The sequence below is a fragment of the Antechinus flavipes genome, chromosome 3, assembly GCF_016432865.1.
Source record: "Antechinus flavipes isolate AdamAnt ecotype Samford, QLD, Australia chromosome 3, AdamAnt_v2, whole genome shotgun sequence".
Classification (NCBI taxonomy): Eukaryota; Metazoa; Chordata; class Mammalia; order Dasyuromorphia; family Dasyuridae; genus Antechinus; species Antechinus flavipes.
Genome location: NC_067400.1, coordinates 25,081,021 through 25,094,291, shown reverse-complemented (window position 1 = coordinate 25,094,291; position 13,271 = coordinate 25,081,021). Strand labels below are relative to the sequence as shown.

The 13,271-nt window shown below is 33.6% G+C and overlaps 1 protein-coding gene across 3 annotated transcripts in view; it reads left to right on the top strand.

Moving 5' to 3' along the window:
* Nucleotides 1-13,271, top strand: part of ZBBX (zinc finger B-box domain containing) — a 112,952-nt gene that overhangs the window by 87,399 nt on the left and 12,282 nt on the right. For all 3 annotated transcript variants that reach the window (XM_051983125.1, XM_051983124.1, XM_051983126.1), the window contains one exon: nucleotides 4,185-4,442. In XM_051983125.1, the coding sequence (XP_051839085.1) occupies nucleotides 4,185-4,442 (258 nt within the window). The remainder of the gene's footprint in view (nucleotides 1-4,184; nucleotides 4,443-13,271) is intronic.

Below are 13,271 nucleotides of genomic sequence, written 5' to 3'. Positions count from 1 at the left end.
CATGCCAGAATTTGCCATCTCTCAGTGATAATTGTATAGCAGATCCACCGGGACCTTTTGCCTTCTTCCCTGACTGCTTTCTTTTAGTTTTCTTCTGGGATGCTTGGTTCTTTTGAGATTTATAGTTGGGAAGGACTTAGACATTTATGAAAAACTTAATTCCTTATGCCAAGGTACATGAAGCATTTTACAAATATCATCACATTTGCTTCCTGGAAGACTTCTGCTCCAAAACATTCTCATTTTAAAGAGAAGGAGCAGAAGTCTTGAATGTCTGTGACATGCCCCAAGTCACACAGCTGTGATACTGTGTCACATGGTACTAAAAATGTGAATTGTATCCTGCTATCAGTACTCATCTTTATTTTCTGAGACAGGATTTGAATTTGTCTTCCTGCCTCCAAGTCTAGCACTTTATCTCCTACACCACACTTTATCCTGCTTAAACCTAGACCTCTATAATCCAAGCCCATTCACTTTGTACCACCTCATGCTCTTTAACTGACACTTATGAGACCATGAAACTTACCAAATAGATTGTTTCCCTCTAAATTAGTATAGTTAACATTCATATTAATAATATTAATGTATTTTTATCATTGTGATGACTTTTCACATAGAAAGTACTGTACATTTAATGGACTCATGTTTGAGACTGAGATTTTCCTATTATTTAGCAAAATTGTAGAGCTTAATGGTAGAAACTACAAGAACAAGAGTGTGGTATATTCTGGAGTTTTATTTCCCATCTTTGTTAGTTGACATATAACATCTGGTTAGTATGAAGATCTGAGCTTTCCTTCATTGTGTTTTCCACTAATGTGAAGGAATACTTTTTCTTAATCCTTATAGGAAACCTTTCCAATTGACTGACATACTTAACCTCAGTTTACAGTTTTAGCTCTTAGTATTGACTGGTGTCCTACAGTTCTCTTCAGTTCCTTTTTTAGGTCTGTGCTTATTGTTAATTTTTACTCTTTCTAAGCTATTATGGACACTGGGAAATGTAGTCTAACTTGCTATAAAGATAGTCACCCATTTTTATAACCTAGTCAAAAAGGTTTTTGGTATTAATATGTTCATCTCCTGCCATTTTGATATGTTGAAAAAGTCTCTCAATTTCAGTGTTTCTTAAGTGATGCATCTACTTTTTATATTAATCTTTTTAAAATAGCTTTTTATTTACGAATTATATGCATGGGTAATTTTACAGCATTGACAATTGCCAAACCTTTTGTTCCTTTTTCCCCTCCTTTCCCCCACCTCCTCCCCTAAATGACCACTACATGCTAAATATATATATACCAATCTTATGTCTGATTTCCTATTATTATTTGTACTTTATTACCCTGACTATTAGCCTTCACTGAAGATTTTGTTCTGTGTGGAGATGACCCTGGTTTCTGAAATGCTTTGCCAGCAGAGCTTGACTTGGGTGTATTACCTTTAGTACTTATTTCAGACACGGTGATTCATACTAAGGCACAGAGGAGTCACCATTTGACTTGTAACCTTGATTTTTTGACATGAGCAGCCAACTATGTTAAAGCTTACACTGAGCTAGCTTCCCATCTTTTCGGGAACATTTGTTCACTTCTGGTTGATTGTCTGCTTTTCAAATCATCGCCACTAGATGGTAGTATTTCTTTTTTGAAAGTAGGAAGCATTCACACTGATTTTTTTTTTTTTCCCTTTATATCCAACAATTAATGACTCCAAATATGTCAAGATAATGCCAATGCCTGATTTTCCTTTTTTTCCCTTTTTTATATCCACAAATTAACTCTTTAATCAAAACATAAGTAACAATTTTAAGGAAATTTTATCTGGAAATAAATATAATTCTGAGTTCATAGAAGGAAGGCAGATCTATAACTTATGCTCAATTGAGAATTTCTTTTAGCTATTTCTTTCCTTTTAATTGCTTATTGACTAGAATTTGGACATATTTAAGAACATCCTGAGTTCTTTACAAATTACCAAAGAAGTCCTAACCTTTACCAAATTCTGAGACTCAAAGTAATATTTTAAGTAATATTGCAAGGATTAGCTTTTCATTTGGGTTCTATAATGTTTTCTTTTAATTATATATAATTTCCACCTCAATAAAAAGACAATGTCATAATTTTAAAAATTAATTTCATATTCCCCTGATAATATGTTAAAAGGATTTTAAAATATTTTTAAAAGTTCTGAGTTCTAAATTTTATCCCTCCTTCCCTTTCTCCCTTCCCTCCCCTTTCCCTGAGATAGTAAACAATAAAATGCAGGTTATACATGTGCAATCCTGTAGAATATTTCCATATTAGTCATTTTGTACAAAAAAGATGAATAAAAGATAAAAGAATGAAAGAACGTGAAAACTAGCATCCTTCAAGTATGTATTCAAACCATATCAGTTCTTTTTCTGGAGGCAGATAGTAGGCTTCATCATTAGTTCTTTGGTATTTTCTTGGATAATTCTATTGCTTAGAATAACTAAGTCATCCATATTTCTTCATCAAAGAATATTGCATTTATTGTGTACAACATTCTCCTGGAGCTATTCACTTCACTCTGTGTCAGTTCATATAAGTATTTTCAGATTTTTATGAAATCATCATTTCTTAGAGCACATTGATATTCCATTATAATCATATACCATATATTGTTTAGCCACTTCCTAATTGGTGGACTTCCCTTCGTTTTCCTTTTTCCCCCCAAAATGAGCAAATTAAGCAGTAAACAGAGTTGCTCTAAATATTTTTGTATATATAGGTCCTTCCTCCCCACTCCTTTTTTTTCTCAAAAAAAAAATCTAATTTTTACTATTATAGGAAAATAATAGTTGACATTTTCATGGCACTTATAAAAGTTTTGCAAAATACTTTACATATATGTGTGTATGTGTATCATATATATGTAATATATATATATATTCATAAACTATATATAAGTATAAACTACATTTTCATCAAGATTATTTTAAAAATAAAGTTCTGAAACACTCATCAAGATTGGTGCCCCTTAGAAGGCATCCAAGTCATTAATTTTTTATATATTTCTTGTACCCAATTCTTTGGGTACCACATATATGGAGCAACTAGGAATCTCAGAGATAGAGCACTGATCCTGAAATCAAGAGAACCTTCCAAATCTAGCTTCAGACACTAACTAGCTACATGACTCTGGGCAAATCACTCATCCCTGTTTGCCTCACTTTCTTCATATGTAAATTGAGCTAGAGAAGGAAATGGCAAACTCCTGCCATACCTTTTCCAAAAAAACCCTGAATTAGGACATGACTGAAAATTACTGAAAGCAACAACATATATTAGTTACTGTGCTAAACATCAGGTACACAAACAGGAGAAGTGAGATAGTCCCTGCTCTCAAAGGAACTCATTCTCTAATTGGGAGAAAAAGCACAGGAAGGGGAAGTTCAGGAGGAGGGCCCATGAAAAACCCCAGAAGTTGTAAGAAGTCAGCAGTGGAGTAGATGATTAAGTCCAGAGAGCTTCATGTAGCCTCAGTGAATCAGTGGACAATGATGAAGGATCATGGGCAGAGAGAGAAGATAGATAGCAAGAGTTGGTGATGGTTTCTCTTTGTCAGAAGGAGCAGAGTCATGAACTGGCAGCCAGATGAGATGAATGGGGGTAACTGACAACAGTGCTGGTAGGGTTCCCCATTTCCTGACTATCACTGATAAATGCTGGTCTGAAAATTAATTTTTCTGAGGGCAACAATGATGGGTCTTACTAAACTTACATAATTGTTGCATGAGAAATATGAGGGGACAATTCTAGTTTGCCATAGCTGCCACAGTATTTGTTCCATTGCTTAAGCTTTTAAGAAATTAAGCAATTGTCTAAGCCAGTATGTGACACTGTAGGAAAATCCTGAGAATTTTAAAAAAATTTATTATGTTAAAATAAATTTGATTTCTGTGAACCCATACCAACTAACAGAAAAAAATAGAGGCTAGTGATCTACTTCATGGTAGGAAGTATCCACATGAAATATGTGCTATAGTAAATCGTGAAATTGGTAATTAAGAGGTGATTGTCTAATGAACTCCTTTGTTCAACTTGAATTATTGTTGATTGCCTCTACATTTAGTGGGTTTATTTATATGCACCCTCTTATTTATTGATAGTGATAATAGTAATAATTATATTCAAATTCTTTGCATTGTGTTTTAGGGCATATTTCCAAGAGGCCATCATCAGCAAATATACCAATTTGTAAAATGATTCATAATAGCTCCTGGAGCTGCATGTCTTTGCACCCAAGACCAAGAAGTGCAGTTTTTCGGCCAAAATCCAGAGCTACTTCAGAAATTTCAGAAATTGAATACCTTGATGTAACTGAGCGAGATGAACCATTCCTTGAAGATGTTGCTGATCATCAAACCTTAGACAGTTTGGAAAAAGAATTAAATACACTGAAGAATATTTCAGGTAATTTGAATTACTTTATTTATTCATTCATTTATTTATTCATGTATGTAATTGAGTTTTTGTGACTTTCCTAAGATTATTCAGCTGGTAATTGTTAAGTGTCTAAGGTCAGGTTTGAACTCTGATCCTCCTGACTTCAGAGCCAGTTGTACCATTTAGCTGAAGTATTTTTAAGTTTATATTGCATTCATTCTGATTTTAACCTTCTTTGCTCCAAGATGGGGAGAGATTTTTCTTTTTGTCCTTTATCCATTTTGAGTTACCAGCCTATATTGTTTTTTTCTCTGACATGTTTTTCCCAAGCCCTTGGATGTAGTATGAGATAAAATGAAGTAATAAAATTTTCCTTAATGTATTCTTGGCACATCACCCAATAATTGAGCTTCATTTCCCTAAATCTGCATATTCTATGTGGTATATAGTGAAATAATTGCATTGAAATCACTATTTTGATGGGCCTAGGAGAAAATATTCTTTCCCTTCCCATAAAGCCAAAAAGAGAAAAAAAAAAGAAGAAAAGATTTAATTTGCAAAAAATATTGAAGATAATTTTTATTATTACTATTATTTTTAACCAAGATTATATCCATTCTTTCTGATTATATACCCTTCTGACACTAAGCAAGATAGGGAATCATTCCATTAATTCCTAAAATGTTTAAATCACCTGCCCAGGTGGCTATTTTCTTGATTACTTTCCTATATGACTAGAGAGGTAGATTTGGGAAGCTATAGAGCTGTCATAAGGAGGATACCCTCATGGATATAGTCAGAATGTAGTATAAAGTGAAAGTATTGCATAATACTACTATCTTCTGACTGATATAGAAGATTTTTTTTCATAAACCTTAAAGTTAATGGGCCTCAAAAGGGGGGAAGGAAAGAGAGTTGTTTGGATATATAGATCAGTAATTTTGACTTAACAGAATTATAGGACTTAATAAAGGAATGATCTGTCAACATTTAAAAAGGAAAATAAACATTAGCAAGAGCTGTGTGACTCTACCAAGCCAGCCAGAAATGATTTGCTTGATTCCTCACACACAGATTGTTTTTTTTTTCTTTGACAGAGGATATTTATTGTCTAGTTTGTCTAACCTTTAGGAGAGCATTGAACAAAGTCTCAAGCTATTTTTATGACAAGGATGGAGAAATGGGGACTTTAGGATACTTAGTTGGATTTTCATCTGCTTAAATATTAGGACTGAAAGTCCAATTATTAATGGACTGATGTTAACTTAGAATTAAGTGTCTAATAAAGGACACCAAGGATCTCTTCCTGGTTTATTCAACATTTTTATGAATTATTTGAAAAAATAAATCACATCTTTATCAGAGTCTTAGATGACAAAGTTAGGAGGGATAACTAACATCCTAAATAATAATATCCAAAAAGGACCCAACAGATCAGAATAAGAAATTTCTAATGAGATAAAATTTAATAAATATAAATATGGCATACTATTCTTGGGCTCAAGAAATTAATTTCACTAGTAAAATGGGGAAGAGAAATAGCTAGATCTCAGTTGATCTGCAAAAATGATTTTTTTAATTTTTAATTTTAATTGGAAAGATCAATATGAGTTAATAGTGATAAGAACCTGGAGAAATAGTAAGATAGATTAAGAGAGACATAGTGCAAAAAACAAGGGAATTGATCATTTAAAGTGTGTTCTAGGCTCTTCGCTGAGCAGAGGTAGGTAACATTGTGTTCAGTTAGTTTCCTCATTTTATTAGTTACATTGGGAAGTTCCCAATTTCAAGATCCAACATTCAGAAGAAGTTTACTAAAGGCTATGAAGACTATGCCATATGAACTGTGACCTTTCTCTCTCATCTAATTCTACACCCTAGGGGACCTCATCTATAGTAATGATTCCCAGATTTACATATTCACCCCTAGACTGTCTCCTGAATTCTAGTTATGCATTGTATACTTCCTCTATTGTTTATTTTGAACTCAATGTCCAAAAGGCATTTCAAACTTGGTATGTCTAGAAAGAATTGGTTGATTTGTTTGAGGTTTTTTTTTTTTTTTATACCAGGTCCACCTCTTTTCTTAAAACTTCTTGACTATTGAGACTGTCATACCTTTCAGACTCCCAGATTCTCAACCTCAGTGTATCTTTCTCCTCCTCTTCTTCTCAAGACATATCCAAATCAATCACCACATCTTATTATTTCAGTGCCAAAACAGCCCAAGTCCTTCTCCTTGTATTGACAGAACCAACCATACAAATTCAGGTTCTGACACTTGATTGAAGTACTACAGTAATTTCTTATTGTATTTGATAGCTTCCGGTCTGTCCTCTATTCTAATCTTTCTGCCACTAGACTGACAAAATAATCTTCCTAAAAATGCAAGTGCATCCAAATTGCTCTTTTTCAGTGAACTCCCTTGGTTACTTCTTCCTTATTTGTGCAACAGTAACTTTTTCTGTTTGACATTTAAATCTTTCACCACTAGATCAAAACTGCTTTTTCAGCCTCATCATTCATTCTCCTACGGGTCCTGTAGGTCCTGTCCATCCAAACTAGACCCTTTCCTATTTCTGAAATGTGGTCCATCATCTTCTATCGGCAGTATCTTCATATTGCCATTCTTCTTGCTTGAAATTCATTCCATTTATATCTTTACCTCTTAGAATCCTCATTTTCTATAAAAACTTAGCTCAAACACCATTTTTCTTTAAATTTTTAATAACTTTTTATTTGCAAAAATGCATGCAAAATTAGTTTTTAATATTCACCCTCGTAAAACCTTGTGTTCCAGATTTTTCTCTTTTCCTCTCAACCTTCCCCCTTTCCTAGATGGCAAGTAATCCAATATAGGTAAAACATGTGCAATTCTTTTGAACATACTTCTGTATTTATCACATAGTGCAAAAAATATCAGATCAAAAAGGAAAAAAAAAACAAGAAAAAAAGCAAGCAAAGAACAACAAAAATGATGAAAATCCTATGTTGTGATCCACATTCAGTCTCCATATGCATGGATGTGCTCTGGATATGCATGGCTCTCTTCATCACAAGTCTGTTGGAATTGGCTTGAATCACCTTGCTGTTGAAAAGAGCCATGTCTGTCACATAATCTTGTTGTTGCTCTTAGTTCTGTTCACTTCATTTAGTTCATATGAGTTCCCTTATATCAGTTCATATAAGTCTCTCGAGGACTTTCTGAAATCATCCTGCTTATCATTTCTTATGGAATAATAATATTATATTACGTTAATATAGCATAACTTATTCAGCCATTCCCCATCTGAGAGGTATCCACTCATTTCTCAGTTCCTTGATACTACAAAAAGGCTGTTATAAACATTTTTGCACATGTGGGACCTTTTCCCTTTTTAATGATCTTTAATGATCTGTTGAATATAGGCCCAATAGAGACACTGCTGGACCAAAAGGGTTTGCAGAGTTTGATAGCTCTTCGGGTATAGTTCCAAATTGCTTTCCAGAATAGTTGGATCAGTTCACAACTCCACTAATAATATATTAGTATCCTACTTTCCCTACATCCCTTCTGTTTATCATTAACTTTTTCTGTCATTTTAGCCAATCTCAAGAGGTTTCTAGTAGCACCTCAGAGTTGTCTTAATTTGCATTTTTCTGATCAATAATGATTTAGAGAATTTTTTCATATGACCAGAAATGGCAGCTTTTTCTAAATGAAGCCTTCCCTATCTTTTCAACTTCTAATACCTCCTCCTTTAAATTATCTTCTATCTGTATCCTTATATTTGCATGTGTTCTCTCTCCTGACTAGATTGTAAACTTCAAAGTAGGGACTAAATCAAATTTTCTTCCATTTCTCATAGAAAGTGAGTCATACTTTTTTCTTTTGCCCCCAGAGAGCAGAATTAGAAGCAAAAGCCATCATTTCAGAAAGGCATATGTAGTTTCCATGCAATCAGAGCATTCTGAACAATTAAAATTATCCCAGAGAGTATTGGAAGTAATGGGTTCCACTAAACTGAGAAGCCCTTAAGCTATTGAGGAATGCTAACTTGTTGGTCATACTGTGGTCAGCATTTGGAATAAGGATAGACTGGCCTAGAGGATCTCTGAGGTTTCTTCAAACTTTAAGACAGTGATGATCATGTGAGTAGCTTCTTTATTCTTTATGAAGCTTTCTCCAGCATGCATTTGCTGGAATATTGCACTATTTCTTTTGAGTATTTAAATTTAGGGCATTCTGCTTTCCTAAAGTCCATGAATACAGTCTAATAAAACATAATCCTATCCTAGAATACATAAACTTTTTGTTATGTAATGAAACAATTAAATGAGAGTTCAGGGGAAAGAACTTTTCCTTTGAAGTTAACATATCTTTATGATACTCTATAGAACTTAGAAACAACTTGCATATACATAAGACGTCTCCAGAATTCCTTGCCTTTTTTGATTGTGCCTTTCCTACTACCTGCTGGTTCAAGTTCACAGTTCCTTAATGTTAAATATGTTCTTATATTAAAATATTCTAACTGCAAGTTTTCTAGTAATCAGCATCTCAGAGGTCGGGTGATAAAATTTATACAAATGTGATATACACAGGAAATATGTATGTATTTATGTATGGGAAAATAACACATGGCAAGCTAGATAACATTCTCTACTTGTAATCCATTAATTAGGAAATTATCAAAACGTTCTTTAACCATGTCCATATAGTCCTCAATATCTCTGCTATCTGTTTTAAGTTCTCCTTTAACAGCATTCTTTATGGTAATATAGAACTATCAGTTTTCTGCTTGGGAAATTGGTATGTTTCCCATTAGCTCATTAATAGGCTCCATTTATCTGTTTCTCTTAAGGTTTACCTAGTTCTTTTCTGAGAGCAACCTTGTGAAATATAGGTATTGTGAATTCAATTCAATTTAATAAACACTCATTACTCACTTAGCATATCCAGATCACTGTATAGCCCTGAGGATACACATAATATTTGGTCCCAGGGAACTTAATATTGAATAAGTTCATTTATTGCCTTGATTCATGAAATTCATGAATTTGCAAATGACTTATATTTGATGGTTATTTTTCTAGGATCTCAATTCCATTTGTTAATTGCACTTGCAATTCACAATGCATTCAGTTATATGGTCACAGCATCATGCATACACATAGAGTGACAGATAACACTCAGAGATGTCCCAATAATCTATTACCCAAGCTCATGAAAACAAAACAAAACAAACAAACAAACAAACAAACAAAAACGAGTTCACTGCTCTGCTCCTATGCAGTGTTTATATACATATATGGCAGCATGCAGAAAAGTTCACTCGGGTTGATATCCCTTTCTGGTAGCCCTGCTCAGTTTGAAACTGTGCTAGGTCAACCTAAAACAAACAAACCAACCAAAAAACATATTCATTGATCTTGGTCTAAAAGCTAAGACTTTATTCAGATTACAGCAAAGTAATATTCACACACATAAAGAACTTTAAATATATATAGGTGTAGGTAGGTGTGATTGTATATATATATATATAGAGAGAGAGAGAGATACATATATGTATATAGATAGATATATACATGTGTGCATATTACATGTGTGTATTTATTTTTAATCTTTCTGAATCTCAGTTTTCTTATCTTTAAATGAAAGAGTTGGACTCTAAAAAGTGCTTCCAATTTAATGATACTTTGAATGATTTAGTTACTTCCTACCATCTTCTTTTTCTATGATAGCAATTTTCAAAGTCCCAGTTTTCCATCTATAGCAAATTGGACCAGACACATTTTTTACCCATCATAATTCCTCCTTCATTAAAACAAAACAAAACACACTAAATATGTGCTTTTTATGTACCAACATAAACCCATTTCTCTTTCATGGAAAACATTTCTGTCAGCAGTTTTCTCATCTTATTTTCTGTTAGCTCTAGGCCAAATCTTCTTCCTCCCCATGTATATGTCTTATGCATCAGCCAGAGGGGTCAGAAAAGAAACGCTGTAGCATGAATAAGACTCTTTTAATAGTGTCATTTCAAAATAATGACTGCTGGATAAAAGTTAAAAACTGAGGAAAAGAAAATGGAAGATTCTTCATTTGTGCCTCTCCACCTAAAAGTGCTCACCTGCATGCACACACACACACACACACCATCATGGACTTTCTACAAAAGACCAGGAGCTGTCCAGAAGACTGCTTTGTAAACACACTGGACTGTTGTCTCTTTTAACTTCTCCATTTCTTCACTACTCCCACCTCCAAGCTGTGACATTTTGAGTTGAGCCACATTAGCATTTTTTTCCACATAAGATATTGGGTAAGAAGGACAATACAAGAAAAATGATTTCTTAGTATACTGAAAGGCAATGAAAGTCATCTTACCAGTTCTCTTCTGTTATCATGGGCTGAAGAGATTCATATCATTGAAGGAAAACATATTTCACTGAACATAACAAACACTTTACTTTAAAGGATTCCCCTTTTGGGGGATTATATGGAATTATATGGAAATTAATTATATGGAAAAATATTTTTCCCCTGAAACTGTTGTGTTTTTCAATTTAAGAGACTCTGTTTGAAGCCAAGGAGATATTGATAGAATTTGCAAACCCCTATTGAGTATGAAAGCCTTTAAAAGGTTTCCATATAGTTAAATGAGCTAAATAAATGGAGGAAAATATTTTTCTATAATAAAATTGAATAGAAAATTCTTGAATACTGACAAATTTAGCAGTTCTGCTTAAGAAATAAACTACTCGAGCCATGTCTTCATCAGGGATTAAATCCCATTTTATAGATTAATATTAATCATAAAGAAGTGGATAAAAATTTAAATGGCCACCCTAATAAGGTTCTCATGATGATGCAATGACCAGAGTCTAACTATTCTTAATTCTTTTAGAAATTAAAAACAGGAAACATGAAACTACAACAGCTAATATTAATGATATAGAATTTTTAACTTTACAAACAACTAATTTGATCTTTAAAGCAGTCCTGCAGTAGAGGGTAATATTATACTCAATTTCAGAATAATGAAAAAGGCCAAGAAACTTATTCAGTTATGTGTATGTATTTATCTATGTATGTATATAATAAATGGCACAAGACTTGAGCCCACATCTTTTGACTTTAATCCATTTGTTCTCTGCACCATAATAATTCCATATTATCAGTCGATTGATGGGTTGCTGTCCTTTGTTCAGGAAGATGATCAAAATTACTGATCAGATCAACGTAAACTTAGAATGCTCCGTCACAGGTTAGGCCCAAATAATCCATACAATTCCCTACCACAGCCAGTGAAGGGAAGGAAATAAGGTGTAATTTTTTTTTTAAAGAGGGAGAAAATGGAAAAAAGAATAAAAAAAAAGGAAAGCACAGAAAAAGCAGAGAGAGGGGAAAAGAAACAGGGAAACAGATTGAACAGTTTTCAATGGTTCTCAGGGAAGAAATTGTAAATGGGTAGGAAATGGAGCCTATCTTCTTCACATCCTGTCCCAAGTCTATTTGAACTCAGTACTTCAGTACATATTGTGCTATACAAGATGTGAAAATACTGCATAAGATGGATTAGGCAGAACAAGTGGACCTAATTCATGATATATAGCAGACATCTAAGGAAGAAGTTGTGTAATATAAAAAGATCAATTTTTACAGTCAATCCTCAAACACTGTAGTAGGCTTTGCAGAGAATATGCAGAAAAGGAAGTGACTCCTATTTTTAAGAGAGCTTCCAACCCATTAGTAAAGAAAATAAACACATATGTCAGTACATAATCATTAGCAGCAAGAAAAACACAAACTAGTTAGGGAGGAAAAGTAGAAATATATGTATGTGGAAAGATCAAAAGAGGCTTCCCATGGAAAGGTGAAAGAAGAGAGGGAATCTTGTGAGACAGAGGTGAGGGGCAAGTGGGCTCCACCCATTAAGGACAAATAGCTGGCACAAGGACACAGGGCAGAAATTTATCATGTGTGAATAATAGACAGAAAGTAAATAGGAAAAGTTTTCTGAGTGTGAGAGTAAGAGACGATGATTTTGGAAAGACTAACCATGGAGTTGTAAAGGACTCTAAAAGTTAAAAAAGAGGATTTTCCAGTTTATCTTAGATGTAATAGGGATTACTAGGCCTATTGTAATCAAAAGGTATTTTGAACTACCTTACCCTAAGCTTGGAAAGATCAGGATTTACAAGCATCATCTTTTTAAGGAAAAAAAAAAAAAGATGTGTTTAAGATAGTATCATAAGCTGATACAAATAGCAAATATCAGATGTGGAATTTATACTTTGATCTTTTAGCCCGAAATCTAAAGTTCCTCCCAATATGCTCCAGAGGTTTGACTGCTTGCTTAGTGATACAATTTGATTTTCACCTATGCCCAAACTTTATTTCTATTTTCTGTCTAAGCTAAACTGTCATTGACTGGAGGAAACTTGAAAATTATGCTGACATAAAAATGTTGGTTTCTGTGAATTAATTACCTTTTTCAAGCTAAATCAGCAGAGTTCTGTTTAGAATAAAAGAAAAATTTGGAGACAGCCTGGCATCTTGGGGGCTAGCTGGAAGTTAGTAAGTTCTAGGATTCACATCCCAGCTTGCCTTACAAGCTGTGTGACTCTAGGCAGGTCACTAAGACTCTTGACAACTTCAGTTTTTTCTGAAAAATATATAGAACATTACTTTTTTGTGCTTGTTAGACTGAGATGAGATCTATAGAATATTTTACAGACCTTAAAACACTCTCTAGATTTTAATTGTTTGTATATTGCCATACTCTAAAAACACTATATACCTGTCCTGAAAAAAAAAATCAGAGCCATTTTTCAGGATTGGATTTTCTTCTGAGCATCACATTTTTAAAA